General features: G+C 41.1%; 2 protein-coding genes across 4 annotated transcripts in view; both read right to left on the reverse strand.

Annotated features, from left to right (window-relative positions):
* ptprq (protein tyrosine phosphatase receptor type Q) overlaps positions 1 to 2021 on the reverse strand; it is a 44115-nt gene extending 42094 nt beyond the window's left edge. The window contains exons 1-4 of the mRNA XM_085465266.1: positions 1970 to 2021; positions 1327 to 1527; positions 946 to 1230; positions 615 to 832 (exon numbers count right to left, since the gene is read on the reverse strand). Of these exons, the coding sequence (XP_085321392.1) occupies positions 615 to 832; positions 946 to 1230; positions 1327 to 1527; positions 1970 to 2021 (756 nt within the window). The remainder of the gene's footprint in view (positions 1 to 614; positions 833 to 945; positions 1231 to 1326; positions 1528 to 1969) is intronic.
* A 973-nt stretch (positions 2022 to 2994) lies between these two features.
* otogl (otogelin-like) overlaps positions 2995 to 19987 on the reverse strand; it is a 28612-nt gene continuing 11619 nt past the window's right edge. For 2 of the 3 annotated variants that reach the window (XM_085461716.1, XM_085461715.1), the window contains exons 30-57: positions 17434 to 17590; positions 17211 to 17237; positions 16933 to 17112; positions 16555 to 16833; positions 15660 to 15777; positions 15492 to 15571; positions 13926 to 14791; positions 12466 to 12643; positions 12235 to 12377; positions 12133 to 12156; positions 11936 to 12028; positions 11658 to 11847; positions 11149 to 11366; positions 9796 to 9937; positions 9523 to 9708; positions 9218 to 9430; positions 7927 to 8031; positions 7725 to 7832; positions 7524 to 7625; positions 7327 to 7431; positions 7097 to 7137; positions 6923 to 6986; positions 6576 to 6754; positions 5869 to 5973; positions 5673 to 5792; positions 5494 to 5539; positions 3832 to 3911; positions 2995 to 3711 (exon numbers count right to left, since the gene is read on the reverse strand). In XM_085461716.1, coding sequence (XP_085317842.1) covers positions 3511 to 3711; positions 3832 to 3911; positions 5494 to 5539; positions 5673 to 5792; positions 5869 to 5973; positions 6576 to 6754; positions 6923 to 6986; positions 7097 to 7137; positions 7327 to 7431; positions 7524 to 7625; positions 7725 to 7832; positions 7927 to 8031; positions 9218 to 9430; positions 9523 to 9708; positions 9796 to 9937; positions 11149 to 11366; positions 11658 to 11847; positions 11936 to 12028; positions 12133 to 12156; positions 12235 to 12377; positions 12466 to 12643; positions 13926 to 14791; positions 15492 to 15571; positions 15660 to 15777; positions 16555 to 16833; positions 16933 to 17112; positions 17211 to 17237; positions 17434 to 17590 — 4350 coding nt within the window. In that variant the 3' untranslated portion in view covers positions 2995 to 3510. The other variant, XM_085461717.1, reaches the window with a different exon arrangement.

A 19987-nucleotide genomic window follows, 5' to 3' on the forward strand; every position in this document is an offset into this window, starting at 1 on the left:
CTGTAGGGCAAGAAAGAGGCAGACATCACGAGTCGAATGCCATTTAAGTATGAAAAACAAACTTTCCCTCTGAAGGTTACGTGCTGCGGTGAAGCATTGTCAAAGTGAACAACGTTTTGTGAAAAACCTCCCCTTGCGATATCCAGCACTTCAGCGATGGCTTGCAGAGTTTTTCTAACTAAATTATTTTAACAAAACTTTAGAAAAATCCTACCAGGAATATTTTTGAACAGTTTGGACCTCCCTTGTTAGGCATATTTTGCTTTTTGTCATAAAAACATATTCATAATTACCTAAATGCAAAACCTGTTTTTTTCCTCACAAGGTTTGTGTTTGATTTCAAGTGTGAAAAACTTTTATGCAAAGAAATTGTATTTATGCAGAAAAAAAAGTTTAAATATAATGTCATGCAGCACACGTTCCACAACCACCTAACCCTGGAGGATATTTAAGTGCATGTTTTTCAATATATTTAATCAAAATGTTGTTTTGTTTTTAGAAAATCCTCTCTAAAGTACTAAGTGCTCAGTTATTCATGACAAAAATGAAAAATTAAAGTCATTATAAATGCTGCTTTTTAGAATTAAAGTGATTTAAAATATGTTTGTGCATACCTGCTGGTCATTAAGTCCCGTCCATAGCAGCAGCAAGTTGTTCTGGGACAGGAGGTAAGAAGATATAAAAAACAGATCTTCCAGGCTCTTCAGGTTAGCCAGATGACTTCCTGCTGCAAGGTCTGAACATCTGTGCAGTGCATCACTCCAGGTCAACCCTGTTCTTCTCACAATGTAGCAGCTTCCCCCAATGGCAATCCAGCCAGGTGGGCACTGAGCTGCAGAAACATATTACAATCAGCTTACAGTACAAATTCCTGACTGCAGTCACTAAAAGGTTAATAATTGAGCTGTGGTCATGCGATCACAGGATTACTAATGTTCACAATACCTGTTTCCAGACGAATTCTGAGTCTCTGCTTCAAGGTCATATTAAACTGTTTGATGTATGTAGTCACTGTGACTTTGGCCTTGAAGCGTGTGCCCGGCTGCAAACCTTTCATTGTATACTGGGATTTTACTTCTGAAGAGTTTATGTTGAAGATGTGCACGACAGTTTCTGTGTGTGTGTTGTACAGGCTTATGGAGGACAGGGTCTGCAGCCTGTGAAGTTTCCATGTCAGAAGGGCGGTGGTGGTTGTGCTGTATACATTAAAGGAGGACGTGGACACTGGAACTGTTGAGACACAAAAAGGGGATGAGGTGTTAACGTTATTAAACATGATAGAAATACAACATGTGGTGTTTGGATTCAGACTTCACAGACACTCACGGAAGTGAAAGGTCTTTGTCTCGAGCACCGCATCACACCTGCTGGCTCTCAGCGTGATGTTATACCCCTTCTGATCCTCAACCATTCTCAATAATATCCTGCAGTGATGGGAGCATGCTGAGTTATTGAAGCTCTTCACATATACCTGCAAAGATGTGACAGAAAGTGAGAACAGAGTAAACTTTATAAAAACGAACAAAACTTAATAAGACTTTCACAGCTTTTTTTCACCATTACTAATGTTCTTACCAGATGGTTACTTGCAGGTCTGCAGGTGACCCTGTAGCTGTCTGGATCTTGACTAAAGGGCTGAAAAAGAACTTCAACCTCAACAGTGTTTGAATGTTTTTCACAGGTTAGCAAGACCACCTGTGGAAAGAGAAAGGGATTAAATGTCTGCTGAATAATTGAATGCGCCCCAAATCGCTATGTAATATTTAAATCTTACTGATACAGGAAAATAACTGAGCCTAAAAGACCCAGAATGCAGTTTTACCTTATTTACAGATAACTGCTACGTGCAGGGTTACCTTACCTGACATAAACTTGCTAGTAGCCACAGGCGCTGTGTTTGACCCATTGGGAATCTCAATCCATCTCATTTAGCACACCTTCCAGGAGTGTCACTGATCCACATGGGTACATGCAGTCACTTCCACGCCCAGACACAACAGATCCTTCCTCTCGTCAGCCATTGGTCGCACAAAAAGAAAATCCAAGCCAGCTGTGCGTAAACATCAGTTGTGGAAAGTCCCAAACTATTTTGGTCGCTGACGTAAAACTGAAGAACAAGAAAAGTGAACGGGTTGAAACTTTTTCTTTTTTTTCGTGAAACCTTTCAGCTTTTACTTAGTTCAGTTACAGCTGCCTCGACGTGTTAATGCCTGGGGGGAGTCTCTTAGTTTTACTTCACATTTACGCAGAGCCAAGACTTTGAATTTAGCGCGCACTCGAAGCCAAAGTTCCCTCGAGAAGCAAGCCTCAAGTGAAGAAGGAGGCAGTCTTCCTGGGTTTGTAGGAGGAGAGAGAGATTGCGTGTGCATTAGTTCAACCCAATTTGTTCTGCCTCCTTGTCGGGATAAGAGCACTTTACCATGACAACCATGGGCACACGGCCACTCCAGTGCTGGGCTCCTGAGGAGGGGGATAAGTAGAGAGAGATGGACATGTGGGGCATACTGAGGGGAAAAGATGTGGTGGGATTTTATGAGCAATTGAGATGTCCTCACTGGGCAAAGCCGCCCGCCATGCTTCACACCTCTAGAGTAACGGTCAACCACTCGGTTAGAGCAGACAGTTCATGACTGTTTTCACGACTTTATTTAACCTCTAAAATAAGCATGTGCTGCAAATTGCTCCGAGCATTGCAGTGGTAAGAATGGTTTGGCTCTGAGGTGGGGTGTGGTGGGAGCGCTGGCCCATGTGGAATGACAGGAATGTGAAAGGGAGAAATGATTGACAGGCAAAGAGCTGACTTTACTAAGGGCGTCTGTTGTCAAGAGGTGACTCCCACTCAGCAATAACCTCTGAAAAGTGAGACATAAATATGTGTCAGCACTATTAATGCTGAACCAGAATGAGTATGTGTGTAATAAAGGTTTAATGAAAGAGAAAGTGGAGGGAGTATAAAAACATCGCAGGTCATGAGGACACAGTTTTAGACAACAGCACTGTTAAATCTTTTATTAAACTACTGTAAAAACTAAAAGGAAGACAAAATAACATTTGAGAAAGAAATTCAACTTTTCTAAGACAACAAAGCATAAAGGCTAAATGAATCTTATAAGACAAACCAAAATTCATATACAGTGTTTAAACACAACTGCTATTTAAAAACGCAACAACGTGTTCATATACTGTAGGCTCAAAAGCTTAGGGTACCATCAGCTGAAAGCACTAGAAGCTGAATGGGTTGGCACTGCAGGACTTACAGAAAATAAGGCTAAAGTGCGAGAAAACTATCTGGAAAACAATCCGCCTCTTAAATCGGTTATTCTCATATCTTTTAGTTACAACTATGACTCAAAGTCAGTGTTGTAAAGTGTATTAAGACAACGACAACAAAAAAAAAGACATGGCTGGTTTTCATGTTTGTCCATTAGTAAAACAATATTCAGATATCCCCCTACCCCACCCTGTTATTTAGACGTTCTCTTCACTTGTCTTGCTCTCATTCAGCCGTTTTTAGTTCCACTGGCACGAACAGTCCAGAGGCTCTTGGAAGTTGTACTCCACGACTGTGGCATTGCGAGAGCAGTAGAGTGCGACGGAGCGGGTCTGCAGTCCACTCTCACGGCAGCATTTACAGAATCTGGCGTGACTGTTGATGTTAAAGTTGAATATGGTGGCTGATGGACATTTCCCGTCGCAGGAATATACTGTAACCTGCCAAATGAAAAACATATATTTACTAAACAAAACACAACCACAACTACTAAATGTGTTTAAAATTCTGCTTTCACAGACTCCTCATTTTCACAAGTGAATGTCTCTTTTCTCTCTCACCGGTGCATTGCTCCTGCAATCATCTTTTCTAATGGTAGTCCGGATGGCCACCCGCTTACATGTCTTGCCGTCCTCTTTACCTGCAGAGATTTTCACACAGACTAACACTCAGGAAGAAATATAGGATCCTCAGAGTAATCATAGATCCTTAACACACCAGATATTTTTAGAGAAGCCTATATACACCAAACTGATGTTTGGTGTTTGGCACACAGTAATGATAATATGCTCACTTTCAAATGCACTTTAATCATTACACTACAGAGACTTCACATACACACTGAAATGCCTATTCACTTTGGCTCTTTGTTGCTGAGCAGTAGGCGCTTACTTTGATTGACAGCTGGGTGATGGGTGGGGGTGTGGGATACAGGTCCCCCAGCACAGTTCCACTGAATGGCTACTGACCTAAATTTAACCTTACTTTTAAACCAATCAAAGTTTCAAAGAATTCTGTGTGGGCCTGAAATTCATGAAAAAAAACAGAAGTGCTTCTTCTAAACATTTGTGTGTGCATTACTGAAGCTTATATTATTTCACAAGAAGTGCAATTTTTATTTTATTAAGGTCTTTCTGTTACAAATAACCTAAAATGCTTTGCAGGTTATATTGTGTTTTAAGGATCTGACCAAAAGTGGAGAGAGGAAATGAAACGATAAGACACACAGACACTGAAAAAGACATAAAAAACCGCATTTACACCGTACACATTCAGAATTTGAAAACACAAGGGAATGAGTCACTGAGAGCAAGGATGCCAAAGAAGTCGGAATAGTGCAAGATGGTGGTACCTGTGTCACAGTTTGTACTACCAGTAGGCGTTACAGGATTAACGGTAAATGGTAAAACACCCACTCCAGAACCTGGAAACATCGTTGGCACCGCAGCCGTCCGGTTCAAAGAACGTCAGGAGAACACAAGGTTATGTTTTGTTCAGAAAGCACAGTTTAATGTCACACACAAACACACAGCGGATGGAATCATTGCGGCCTGCATGCACATGGATGTCGCATCTTTTTTGGGTCACTCCAGGCAGCCAGCCAAGGAACGCAGTCATTTGATGTACTACAAAGCTCAGCAGGGCGAATGCTAACCCCTGCACCATCTCACATCTTCAGCGGTAAAACGCTCACTGTGAACACCTTAACTGGCCAAACAGCAAGAACAACTGCTTAAGCAGGCAAGCGGGCAAGGCTGCAACGCTGAATCCAAAGAGAGAGGAAATCTCACCACTGTATGTTTATTACAAATTTCATCCACATAGCTCAGAAGATACTTTAACTCAAACTTTTTCCAAACATCAAGATATTTCAGTTATGTTCACCCTTAAAGTACAGTTTCAGGAGGTTGTGAGTGTAGTGTAGTATATCCCTTTGAATGTATTGGTTAGTTAATTACTTGAGGTTTTCAGCAAGTATTTCTTCAGTTTATGCTGTGGTAGCTCTTAAATATGTCAACAGAAGGTTTTGGGGACACCAGGGAAAGCAAGGGACTGTGAAATGTACTCATAGGCCAACAGGCTTTATGTTCACCGTCTACAAAAGGCCACACCCCCAACCAGTCAGCCAATAAGCCCATCCACTGCCAAGCAACAAGGCGCTCACCCCTCTAATTGACTGCTCAAAGCGACACCAGAAGCCCTGAATAAATTTAAAGACTCACATGTCCTGCAACAGCCATCCACATAGCTCTGAACAACACCGCCATTCTGCAAAGAAGATAGGAAAGAAATACTAAAAGTTTAATATATAAGAAAAAATATCAAACTGAGCAACTTTAGATAAAAATTTAGGCATCGTTAAACTCATACTTAGATATAGATTATAAGTAGCGGTCCTAACCTGAATACATTCTGTATCATTGAAAGGTGGGCAAACCACCCCAGAGGCAAGTATCACCGCTCCCACTGCAGTTTCCATGCAGTCGTAACGTGTGCAGTTCTCCACCCAGGAACTCCCTGCCTGCACACACAGTCAGAATTAGCACTGTTAAAGATTTGCTTTAATTGCACTTGGATGTGGATCTGTTCATTCTTACAGTGAAAAGCTCCGTTGTCCCGTTTTCATTAGTGAAAGTACAGGAGATATTTTTACAGGAACCACAGCACACCTGAGGGTCTGTAGATGGTACATACACCTGATGCTGAAAAGTTAAAGGAAAGGAGGACCAACAGAAAAAAGAATATAACAGGATGAGATGTGGCGCAAATGCCTCAGTTGAGATAAAACTTCAGGATTTTGCTCACATTTAAATACACTGAATACAGAGACAGTAGTCAAATGAAAATCTTGGTAATCTCATCTTCAACCAAACTATAAATTGGAGATTGGAAGGGAAAGGAAAGCCTAACTCAAATAAAATATAGCTGTGATATGCAAACTGCTGAAAAGTTTTCACATAACTTCTTTTGCCATCTGTTTTAACTCTATTAGGCCACACATGAGATGCTATTAATTACTTTGGAGCTGACTCTTAGTAAAAGTTCAGTAAATGTAAAGGTTAATTATGGTAGCAATCAACTTCTGGTTTCAGTGAGTTCCCAGCTGAGAGAATAAGGGGCTATTTTTCACAGAGAGTCTGTTACTACCACTGTCAAATCAATACTTACAGGCTTTTCATGTAGTGCTTTTCTCCTTATGAAACTAACACAGGAAATTGCCTGATCAACGATTGATTGGATAAGAGAATATTGACCAATCAAGTGACCAGTCAAACCTGAGATTAAAGCTCCATTGGATACATACTGGTCCACATTTTTGGGAGCAGTTGACAGAGGTGATTTCCATGGCATAATAACCCGAGTCTGGATCTTTATGATGCAGGCACTGGACAGTGTAGCACAGTTCTCCCTCAAAGTACTGAACCAGAGACTGGCCTGGGCCCAGCACTGTCACCCCTTGGAAAAGACACACCTCTGCCTTCTCTGCACACACACAAACATAGAAGAAAAGATTACGCCGCAAAAAGGTAACTATTAAAGCTGCTGAGCATTTTGGAAATAAAGTAGTGTTAAACAGAAAGGATTTCTGCAGAGACTCTGTTGTCACACTATTATCAGGTGTCTGTGTGCTTTCAGTCACGTTACACATACGGCATGTACGCTGAGGACAGCCACAGTTGGTGTTGCTGTCTGGAACCTCCATCAGCACCTCCCCCTGAGAGAAAAACAGATTGCTGACTTAACTGAATTTGCTCACTTTTTCCTCTTCCTTGCAGAAAAACCCGATTAGACAGTGACTTCTGATTCAGCTTTTTGCTGACTTACCACCTGACAGATGGGGAAAGAACTGTCCTCACATTGGCATTCTGGACGTGAAAGAAAAAAGTTGAAGAGGAAGGTAGTGTGAGGTTTACGCAAAGGGCATGACAGGCTTAGCAACTTCTGAGTTTACTGCAGTCATCAACACAGCAGTGAATTGACAAGTAATTATTTGGATGAGTGTGCATACGCGGGTGTGCATGTGAATGAATATGTGTGTGTTGTCGATTGTGTACCACAGTGATGCTGGGGGCAGCAATGCCCGGGAATGGCAGTTTGGACAAGAGAGAGACCAGGTGCACAGCTCACAGATGATTCAGGGCACAGATTGACATCACAGACTGCAATAAAAGGAACAAAATATGAATATTACTTGAAAGTCAGACAAAAACATACACACACACACACACATGAGCCTGCTCATGTAGTTTACCACAGTGGTACTGTGGACAGCAGCTGCTGGTGGTGTTCAGATCCACAGCCAGAATTTCTCCGTTCGAGCAAGTTGGAATGGGCTCGATACATGACTCACACACTGCTCAGAGAGAAAACAAACAAGAACATTCACAGATTTACTGCTGTAATTAAAGGGACCTCAAACTAGGCAGGCCTGTACACAGCAATTTAAACTCACCACACAGGTAAGAGTAGCAGCAGGACTTTTGCCCCCTGACCTCAACTAGAAACTGATCTTCCCTGCACTCTGGGGTAGACACAGGAGGGCACGCCATGGGGTCACACTCTGAGGAAGACCATTTAGTGAATGAAACTGTTTAATCCAAATGTTATATCTGACAGAAAGTTTATAAAATGTAATGATGAAAGTTTGTTCTTACCACAGCGGTACTCTGGACAGCAGGAAAGAGCGCTGTAACCGATCACTAGCCTGTTCCCATTATCACAAGGTGGAGCTTCACTATCACAGATGGTCATGTTGCAGTCTAACAAGTAGTGAAGGATTGCTCATTTAATGGGTATTACTTTATACTGATGAAAATGATTTTTGGTCTCTGAAATTGGTGTAAATTATGGTGGTATACTTTGCGAACTATTTGAGGACACACTTTTATTAAGCTAAACTCATTCATTCATTCATTCATTTATTTATTGTCATTGTCAGAGAACAATGAAATTGCGTTTGGGGCTTCCGTACAACCCATAAATAAAACAAAGAAGAAAATAATAAATACCCCTTAAAACCCAAGTGTAAATATTTAACCCAGTGTGACTCCAGTGCAATAAGACAATCCTTAACAACAACATGAGAACATGACAAGTAATGTTCATAAGAAATTCAGACAAAGACCTGAGAAACATGACAAAGTACAACAATGCAACCCGTTCAATATTATTGTACTGTGAGATATGATGTCAGATATGATAGTTATCTAAACATCTGGTGAAACATCATCAATGTCGTATCTCACTATAATAATATGCAAAATCTCTGTCTATGTGTTTGTTTGTTCCTTTGTCCACAAAGTCCTCGTAAAACATATGAAGTTGAGCAACCAGATTTGGCTCAGAGGTGGATTTTAGGCCTGTGGATTGTTTTTTTTATATCAGATATTATGATGTTGTCATATAAAAATGATACATTTTTATTTGTTTATTTATTTATTTTATTTCTGCACTTCTAACACCTTATTAAACACATCATTGAATTTCCATTTAAGAACAATAACAGGTTCAAAAGGAGAATTATGCATGATATGCTATGATGCCATCTCGTTGCCTGGCAACCCTCTAGGCTAAATTTACCGGTACCTGCTTTAGCCTTTCATAATACTTTATGCACCTACTGTTGTAGGTGCATAAAGTATTATGAAAGCATGCTATCCTATCAACAATAATAACTCATTTATATCCACAAAAAGCTTAATTATACGCCTAGCAACCATGTAGCAACTGATAATATTGCCCCATTTTATCATTTATAAAACATCTCCCACAACTAGTTTTTTACTTTTCTCAATGTGATTAAGTATATCTGCTAGCCAACAGTACAACCAGACAAAACAATACTGTAGCATGGTCATGTACTAGTTAGTTACTAGTAAAAAAGAAAAAGGTAAAACCTAAAGATGAATCAAAGATAAAAGATAAACGGGGACAGTTGCAACTCACCACAGATCTTCTTTGGGCAGCAGGCTCCTTCTTCCAGCACATCCAGCACATACTCTCCCTCTCTCTCACACAGTGGAGTAGGCACGGCGCTGCAGTCTGGTTCCACAGCCACCACAGAGCCATTTTCCATACACTTGTAGAGACAGCAGCTCCGAGCAGAGCCATTCCACACCTCGCCTGGGGCCCGGGGGTTACCCTCATTATCTGTGCACACTGGATACAGCAGAACCAAACAAAAACAATAACAAACTTACGCAGCATCTTAGACATTGCAGTGTTCATCACAAGGGCAAGTAATAACTCACCACAACGGTCCTCGGTTACACAGTAAGGTGAATCAGCACGGTGCAGGATAGTTCCACTGCGGCACACACACTCTTCTCTGATGAAGGAACAGGTAGTCTCCTCGTAGTAATCTCTGTTTAGACAAGTGCGGCTGGTGCAAGTGCTCACACATGGCTGATACTCCTTACCAGGGGGACACCGGAGTGCTGCAAGATTACAATGCATGAGAAAACAAAAACCATGAATGAGTTCATCTGAGTGAGTATGTCATTTTTTATGCTGTGTCTCCTTACGGCAGAAGTTGTGTCGTCTCCAGTTGATGCAGACTTGATGTGTGTAGCAGACCGCCACGTAGGCTGCCAAGAAGTCACACTGGTGGTCCTTGTAATGAAGGTCACCTGCCCAAATGATGTCACAGAACTGCTCCGGAGGCACCTGAAAAAAACACAAGCAGGGCATGAAAGGGTGAGTGGGTTTTTAATCAACAAACCACATATCTTGTCACGGCACTGGGTCTGTTGACCCAGTGTTTGGGTTTTTGGTTTAACTTATACTCCTTGAATGGTGGTTTTCTGTTTGTATTGTATTTATAGTTCTTAGTTTTGGGTTTCTGTTCTGTTTCTGTGCCTCCTCTGTGTTCTTGGTGAAGGTTTAATTCTGTTCTCCGTATGTTGTATGTTTAGTATTAGTTATCTGTCTTTATGTCTTCCCTGTGTCCCATGTCTTGTTACTTTTGTCTCTGTTCTTCATGTTCCCTCTGTTCCAGAGTCTGTCATGTTTCCACGTCTGTGTAGTCTGCGTCTTTGGCTCGTGCTTCCTGTTTTACTTTGACAGTCTATGTCCTATGTCAGTGTATTCTTCGTTGTTTCTGTTATCTCATTATGTCACATTAGCTCCAGCTTTACTTCCCTCCTGTTTTCCATTCCCTCGTTACTCCCTGGTGTATTTAAGCCCTGTGTTTTCCTCTGTTGGTTGTCGCGTTGTACTCGTACCCTCACAATGCTGTGTGCGGTCTCAGTGCTCCCGGTTTCCTAGTTTTTTCAGTTCCTTGTTTCCATGTTCAGGGTTTTGGTTGGCTTTCATGAGTTTATTTAATGGAGTGTTTTTCCCAGCAATAAAGCTGCCGTTTTAAGTTATGTTTCCATGTTCCAGTCCTGCATTTGTGTCTTCCCTTTTGCCTGCCACAGCACACACCTTGGCATATCCTCACATTTGGTATTTTTGCATGATGAATACTTGAAATAACAAAGCTTTTTCAAAATTGCCTTAGCTTTTCCTTTTGACCAGCAAATCAGCAAATGGACTGGTTCTTACATAGCACTTTTCTACTCCTCATTCAAAGCACAAGAAGTCTCATTCAGCCATTCATACAAGCAGCTTTTTCTAAGTCTAAGTGCTTTCACACTCCAGTGACCGTATCAGAAGTAACTTCAGGTTCACTATCTTGCCAAAAGACACTTTGGGATGCTGACTTGAGCAACCAGGAATCGAACAACCATCTTTCCAATTAGTAGATGACCTGCTCTGCTTCATGGGCCACTGCAACCCCATTTCCTCTCCTGCTACCGTTTTTAATGCAAAAGGCAAATGACAAAGTAACTTAGCACATTCACTACAATCAAGGTTTTGAAAGCACTGCTGGTTACCTTGCCGTGGCATGGTGTGAAAGCGCTTTGGTAAAGCATAGAGAGACAGGTGGAGCAGTCGCCAGTGGTGCAGTTGTCTCCGACCCTGCGTGTGTGTTCGGTCTCATCGGTGGTGTGGACTCTCCATGCCTGTAGGAAGATCATCATGTCTCCCAACTCTCTCACCACTGTGCCATTGGGCAGTTTCAGGTCATCTTCTGGGTTCCCATCGCAGCAACCTGGCATAGTGGACAGACAGGTTTGTGTGTGTATGTATGTGTGTGTGTGTACAGCAAATGAGCAATAAAAATGTCAAGTGACATGGTGTCTGCCTAATTAAACCAAATAGCTCTCGACATCTCAAATTGTCATATCCCATAATGATTCAAGTCAAAGTGATGCTGCAGTTTAGACATTAAACCTTAAAGGGCCTAAAGATGGCACTTAGATAAAAGAGGCTGATGTTGGTGCTGATGTAGTCAAAGCCAGTGGGTATGTGTGTGTATGGGTGCATGTATATGACTGCTCACCACACAGGCCTCGAGTGGGCACAGATCTATTATTAGGAGCAATATACTGTAGCACCATAATGCCCGTGCTATGATACCACTGTATACTGATCCCGCCAGGTGTGTGGATAAGGTACATGCTTCCTGTATCTTCCACATAAAGGGACTGACGTGAGAACGGAAGTCTAGCAGGTCTGTAATTTACTGTAACCTAGAGACCAATATAAAGAATGCAAGCATATTATTTATGTAGGCTAAATTGAATATGTCTTGGGATTAAAGCTGGTAAAAATAATCACCTTCCGATCGAGTCGGTTGATTATAATTCTGTAGAAAGAGGTAGTAATGTTCAGCTTCTTAAAACAAAGTCCAGATGTTCCACCTGTAGGGCTCTGCAGGAAACATTAAAGAGTAGTCATAATGAGATAATAATACAACAGCTTTGATGCAAGTATAACTGCAGGGAATAACACGGAAGAATTGAAGCTGTACTCACAGTTCGTCTGATGGAATTCACACTCTGAAAAAACGTCAATGTAAGCCATTAACATCTGCTTTTTAGTATATTAGACTTAATTGCATTTACTTTATATAATACCTGACTAGTTGGACATTTCTCCACAGTGCCAATAATAGTCTCTCTGGGCAGGTTAACCAAGATGTAGGAGCCATTGTCGTACAAGGCTACATTATTACCATCAAATGTGATCACACGCAGGTCTGACATTACAGTGCAGCGACCTGTGAAAGCCAAACAGATTATCAAGGCAAAAGAAAACTTTCATACCATTTCATACCAAGTTATTTTAGTGCATATAGAAAAACTTACACGGGCACTGCCACTGCGGACAGCAGGGGTCTGTGTTAACCAGGATAGGCATGCCCAGCAGACTGCACTGAGGTTGGGTGGTGTTGTAGCGACAGTGAAGAGAAGAGTTGTGAAGCAGCAGCTCTCCATTAAAACAGATCAGCTCAACACACTCATCAATGCGATAGGAGTATGGGGGCTGTGGATGCAAATATACACGTTCTGTTTTTAAAAGCTGAGCTGGCTTAAACTTCATTATCATCATCAAACACACATATTTAATTTCTACATAATGATTTATCTGTTTTTTCTTTCAGCCCAACCCATTATTGCTTAGAATACAGTATGTGTATGCAGATTAACTATGCATTATTCTGCATAGCAGGCAGCACTGTGGCACGGTGGTTAGCACTGTTGCTGCACAGCAAGAAGGTCCTGAGTTCAATTCCACCATCAGGCCAGGGTCTTTCTGTGTGGAGTTTGCATGTTCTCCCTGGGTGCTCTGGCTTCCTCCCACAGTCCAAACACATGCACTTACCATGTCTTAGGTTAATCGATCAATCAAAATTGCTCATAGGTGTGAATGTGAGTGCAAATGGTTGTCTGTCCCTGTGTGTTAGCCCAGCAACAGACTGGGCCTGCGACCCTGAAAAGGGCAGAAGTGAATGGATATTCTGCATAGCAATAATGATGAAAATGAGTTTTCAGTAGTCATTTAAAAGAAATAATGGAGTGAGCCGACCTGACCGACTAAGGAAGACTGTTCCACGGTTGGGCCCAACAACCTCAAAAGCACGATCACCTCCAGTTTTAAAATCAGAGCGAGGGACAGTTAGGAGGCTCTGGTTAGAGGATCAGAGAGGCCGGCAGCTCTGATAAGGTTTCAGAAGCTCTGCTATATAAGCAGGGACTTCTCCATGTAAAGCTTTATATGCTAGTAATAGAATTTTAAAGCTGATTCTGAGTTTCACTGGAAGTCAGTGAAAGGCCACAAGAATAGGTGTGATATGTGACTGGCGCACAGGTAATGCAGAAATGTTGCCTTTATGGTACGAGGACCGATCAAGCCTTTCTGAAATGAAAGGCTCATTGTGAGTCAGAAAGCATTTCTTAATTTTTAATAGTAGGTATAATTTGTTTTGACACATAACGGTATGAACAGTAGCACCAGCATCAATTTAAAAAAACACGACTGAATTTCACTGGTTTTAGAGAGCTAGTATTGTGGATGCTTACTGTGACACTTATTTTACTACAAGATTACAACAGAACTATTAAAGATGTCAACAGCAACCTGGACTCTTCGTAGCATTTTGCTTATATTTTAAAGCCTATTCATACTAAATAATCATGTAAGGAATCTATGATGATTTAAGTAATCATTTAAATTGCTACCATGATTTCTAAAGTTTAACAAGGATGGGTATTTTCATGCACGTTTATATTTGTGCATATATAATAAACTAAAACAAAAGACTTACTGTACAGGGAATAGTGGGCAAAAGGAAAGGGTGAGTGGTTGATGTTTCCTCTGTTACAGGAATGGTTGCAGGACTTGTGACTATCTCTGTAGTTACAGGCTCAGTGGTGGGCTCGATGGTTGTTGGAGGGGGTGCTGTAGTTGTTGGAGTGTCTGTTGGAGTGGTGGCCTCTGTGGCGACAGTCGTATCTGCTGGAGGAGGTTGAGGAGTGGTTGTGGATTTGGTAGTGGTTTCAGGTTCAAAAGTAGCTGAGGTGGAGGTAGTTGTAACAACTGTAGTGGGTGGTAAGGTGGGGGATGTTGGATGAGGCGGGGATGTGGATGGTGCGGTAATGGTGGTGGAGGTAGGAATTGAGGGTGAGGTATGGGAGGGACGAGAAGTAGTGGAGGGGGCTGTAGTGGCTCCAGTGGGTACAGTGGAAGGCGTTGCAGAGGTAACTGTTGTAGTCACCGTAGTAGTTTGCGTTTGAGTGGGGGTTGTTTCAGTTGTCCTGAGAGTGGTGCTTTCTGTCGGGGTTGTGGGAGTGAGAGTAGTTGAAACAATAGTGGTGGGAGTAGCAGATGGAGACGTGGATGAAGTTGGGGTGAGCAGAGTGGTGACACGCTCAGTGGCTAATGTTGTGCTGGGAGTAGTAGCAGGAGTGGTGGTGGTAGAAGTGGCAGTGGTTGTTGTGGACCTGATAGTAGTGGAGGTGGTAGTGGTGGCTCTAGTAGTGGTGGTGGTTGTTGTCGGCCTTGTGGTGGTAGTGGTGGTAGTGGTAGTAGAAGTTGTTGTTGTAGTCGTAGGTATTGGCAGTGGTGCTGTAGTAGTCCTGTTAGACCGCGTCACATATGCAAACGGGGTTGGAGTTGGGGGAAGAGACACACCTGGAGAAGACGTTTATTATAACAGGCAAATATTTTCAATTGAAAATGATTAAAACCATCGTCATATACAGAGCAAACCAAGAAAAAATATAAACTTGGCACAAAAGTAAGGACATTTATGTCTGATTGATTATTTCTTTGTCATAATCCTGCTCCTTGGCAATAAACCTTACACTGTTGAATTGCTTGTTTATTTCCACTTAAATGGTGCCACAAAATGCATTTTTGAGTTGAGTAGCAGTGTTGAGTATGTCGGTTCAAAAACTTTGGTGTGGTTTATTTTATTGGGTGTTTGAAGTGTGAAGTAATAAGACATATTGGCAATTTAACCATTTTTTCAGTAGCATGTGGAAGAACCATATACAGCCAAGTAATGCTGCAGCTTGGTTGTTGTCTTATGGCATGGGACCAATCCAGATCAGTCAAACATGGCATGCTTGCAGTAGACACCAACTGACAGCTGTAGTATGGTCCATGCTGCTGCTCAATTCACAAATGTATTTTCCTTACAATTAAGAGAAATAAAAAGGCTTTCCAAAATATAAGATTTTTTATAAGTGCTGTTACAGCTAAGCAATAACTTACCAAACATAAATCTCCTTGCTTTTTGTACTAAGTTTATTTTTTGGTATATGAGAAAACCATATCTTTTTTCTTTTTTTTTTTTACAGCAACTTAAAATAAAAATGGCTGTACTCACAGTCCTCTGTGTAGACACATCTTCTAGTGACTTCATCAAGGACCATGTTCTTTGGACATCGTGGAAAGCAACCTTCTACACTGTAAAATACAAAACTACTTCAATACTTGCGTCGAGCACACATTATGCTGATTTTATTATTGCTTTTTAATTAGCCAAGCCTCTTACGGAGGAAGAAACTGGCAGCGTGTAGCATCTGGGTCACTGCACGTGGGGACACAAGGACTTGCACAGGACTGGTAGCGCCACTCACACATCATACGGTAAGGTATTACAAAAGTGCTCTCTGCAAGAAGAGAGGAAACATACCTTATTAGTCAGCATTTGTATGTACAGCATGCATCTATAAAAGGTATACAGTGGCTCCAAAAAGTTATTTGGACAAGTAAAAAGAGCTAAATTCATACGGAAAATATGGATTTACATCACATTACGGGCTCAGGCAAGTTCAGGTACAGCTGTCTTGATTTTTAGCTTATGAATGGTTTCTATTCATAAGATAATATTTAAGCTGAGTTGTCCTTGCTGCTTTTTATCACCTGTTTCTGATTTGATTTTGCACAGAGCCATGCAGACCAATCTGCAGCTGGTGTTCCTGTGTCTGCTTCTCTTCTCACGGATGTTTAACAATATATATTCAAAGTGTTCCTGTGTGCAAGCAAATGATGCTTGAATTTTTCTTCACATTTTAATTGATGTTCAACCAACAAGTTTCAAGGTGATTTTGAAATGTAACAAATTTATTAAGTCAGTTGCTCATCAGTTCAAACATATGCCTCTAGCAATGCAACCAATGGTGGAGTTTAGCTCATCACATTAGGAATGGGCATGGTCCACTAAGTTTAACAATCAGAACCTGTCCAGCTTGCCATTTAGAGCACTGTGTTCATGCTTTCGCCCTCCTTGTGATTTATTTATTTATTTTAATAGAAACCTTCCCGTTAAATTGTCCTAAATGCATTTTATGGTTTAAATACTAGTTTATCTAACATTTTATAAAAAAAAGAACTGGGTCATTCTGATATGTTTTTGGGGCCACTGTATATATGCGTGTGTTTCTGACCCTCCAGTGTGAAGCTGCTGCTGGCTTTGAAGCCCTGTGAGGTGTCGTATCTCTGGGCTCGTGCAGCAGTGCGTGTGAGTGTCAAAAAAACTCCAGGCTGGGCCACAAGCTCAAATGAAGTGTGACCTGGGAGAATCAGCCCCTGGTGCTGGATAAAGGTTGCTCTACGACTGAACTCCACCCCTCGACTCCACTGCTCCAACTGCAGACGGCTGCGCCCTGACACAACAAGGAAGTAGTTGGGTCTCTCTGCAGACTCCAGCGACACCATGGGAACACCTACAAATAGTCGTAATCATAATCAAAGTAATTTATGCAGAAAATTAACACATATCAATGTATAATAATAATAATAATAATAATAATGCAGATGCTCACGTGATGTTCTGTCCTTCTGCAATCCTGCTGTGATCATGAAGTTGAACAGTAGACCTGGGGCAGGCAACTGCCCTGGTCTTTCTCTTACCAGGGGAAAAACAGAGCTGCTGGTACGATTCACTCCAAACATGGTGTCTTTATAGACTGCACTCACCAAGGAAAATGGGCCATCGCCTAGCTCTGTGATGTGAGAGAGCGAAAGAGGAAATGAATGATAAGACGGCAGGGAATAAGAGTAAGGTTTACAAATCTGGTAGAAGATTCTCAGTTAAACATACCTTGATTGTAGTACTCGCAATCATAGGCTGAAAGACAGTCCAGAAGAGTAAAATGTAAGATATAACAGAAGAATTATTTAATCTTGTGAAAAATGGCAAAATATTGACTGATGCAAAGAGTGACTACAGAAAATGGGTCAAAGAGGTAAGCAAAGGTCACGTCCCTGACCCACACAGCAGAAGCCTGTATTGTATTTGTCTGTCTGTGTATGTATGTACTCACGACAGACAGAAGGTGATCTCCAGTGAATTGTGACCCCCTGCTGACAGCATTTGTATGCGTATGCAGCGATGGACGTGCAGAGACACTCACAGTCTCCCCCACGGTTACAATTGCAAGTGTCTGTTAGGCAGTTCCTGTAGAACCAGGCCACATCAACCTGAAAGGGTACACACAGGAAGATATCCACACAAACAATCATGAAATGAACGAGGCCAAATCTCGCTGGGAGAAACTGAGGGAGGTCTTATTTTTTGGAGGGGGGGGGGGGGGGGGGGGGGGGGGGAGTTGTTTTAAATAATTCAGACAGGAAAGACCGATGATATCGGGACAAAGAAATGTGGGTCAACCTCTGGTGCAGAAGGTATCAGATGAACTCTATGACAAACTATGCATCAGCAATGAGTTGGTGTGGCCAAAGGGAAGGTTAACTCTGTCTTTGACACTGGCTACTATGATGTACATAAACAGGAGCAAATAATACTTTTCTGTATTACTATAATTTTAGAAAATATAACAAGTAGAGACGTGTGCTGCAACCAGGTTGGAGCAACAAGGTTACAATTACTATAATTTTAGAAAATATAACAAGTAGAGACGTGTGCTGCAACCAGGTTGGAGCAACAAGGTTACAATTAATATTCAGATGTTAGCATTTTACTAGAATGTTATTATGAAACACATTTAATAAGCCCTTTCTGTGCCCCTGATGCATATTATTATTTCTCTTCTTGTAAAATTTTATTTTCAACAACACTAACAACAATAAATTTGTCACTTTTACCCCAGTGCTTGTCAGAGGCTAATAACAAACAGGTACATGTTTAACAGGACATGTGAATCATATTTTGTCCTATAATTTGTAAACATCTGTCACATTATCAGCGTAGACAGAGACAGATTTCAAAGTTGTGAATGGTTATTGTTATATTCTGGAACTGATAAGGTATTGATACCACTGATTGGTATCAAACCTCCAGGAACTGCCTGCATTCTCTAATCACATGATGCCGGGCATGCTTTTGCACCGGAGGAACCCAGGACCCACTGCACCAGCGTAACGTCGGACGATATCAAGGATTTCACCTTGATATCTTATGGCAGTCAGGATGCCATTGCTTAGCCTGTAGAGGTATGTGTGTCTCTCCTAATTCTGGTATTCTATGGCAAATCAGGCTCCACAGTGCCAGGCCGTGAGCACATGGCCAACTAGACAAGGTTAGGGTGTTAGGCATAAAAGTGTTCCTTTTTTCGGAATTTTAAAGAGCAGTATATTTACTTCGTATCTGTCCCAGTGATGAGGGTTTTTTTTGTTTTTGTTTGTATTTTAGTTGTTGTCTATTTTTAGAATTGTTTGTAGAAGTGGTCTCGACAGTGTTTGTGTTATGCATTCCTGTCTTATACCACGTTTATGCTTTGGTCCCTTTTGTCTCCTTGTCTCCTATTATCTCCTATATTGTTTAGTGTTGGTAAGAGCATCTGATTTCCTGTTTTACATTGAACGTTTTTGTTTCCTCTGTGTTTTATCCGCCTTTCCTTGATTCCTTGATTGTTTTCATCCATTGTTAATTGTGTTCACCTGTGTCCCTCTAACCCCTGTTGATTAGATGTCTTTACTCTTTGGGATTGTTATTGTTTGGTTTCTACTTGCATCAGCCAATAAAATGCTCATTTTCATATAATTAGTGGTTTCATGTGTCTACATTTGGGTACTGCACACTACATCAACAGACCAGCTGTGACAGCCTTACTATTAAAGACTGAATGCTAGCTCAACACTAACATGAGTTAAAACTCACTGGGCCTGGATCTAGCTGTACAGAAATATTTCCAAAGTTAGCTCAGTACTGCCTTGGGATATTAATGTTTTTATTTATCCTTGCCTTAATTACTGCAAATCTAGATTTGTATCTTAAAGCATTTACTGAAAATCATTTGGTTCAGAATGAGGCAGTGAGGCACATATATGATACTAAATGAGAAGAACACATTACCCTATTCTTGCTGAATTGCACAGACTGACATGCTTTATATGAATATATGCTTCATAATTTAGTTCAGTTCTGCTTTTAACATTAAAAGCATGCCATGGCATAGCAGAGTCTTGTATATCTGAACTCATCACCCTGTATTCTCCACTACGACCACTCATATCTTTTGACCGACTGCACTTAATTATCCCACCATCGAAACTGAGAACAAAGAGGAACTGTGCTTCTGACATTTTAAATCCTGCTCTGTGGGATTGCCTCCTGCTTATTATCAGGTCTGCTGTGTCTGTACCATATTTAAAAATGTATTGATTTACATTTTTATAGTCTTCTGTCTGCAAGCATGATTCTTTTTCTGTTGAGAATTCGTTGTAATCTATATTTTTTGCTTTTGATGAATTAATACATTAAACTGTTGTTTCCTCAAATAAATCTGTTTTAGTGCAAAAGAATACAAACATACTTTAAATAAGTGCTAAAAAAAAGTAGCAGGAATTCAGAAATATCTCAAAGGAATATACTACTAAATGATGTTCCTCTAAAGGTTGCTTCAAGGGAACGTATTT

This window comes from Copadichromis virginalis, linkage group LG7 (genome assembly GCF_057382275.1).
Source record: "Copadichromis virginalis isolate Kocher_CV1m ecotype Utaka linkage group LG7, C_Virginalis_male_GT1.1, whole genome shotgun sequence".
In the NCBI taxonomy this organism is placed as follows: Eukaryota; Metazoa; Chordata; class Actinopteri; order Cichliformes; family Cichlidae; genus Copadichromis; species Copadichromis virginalis.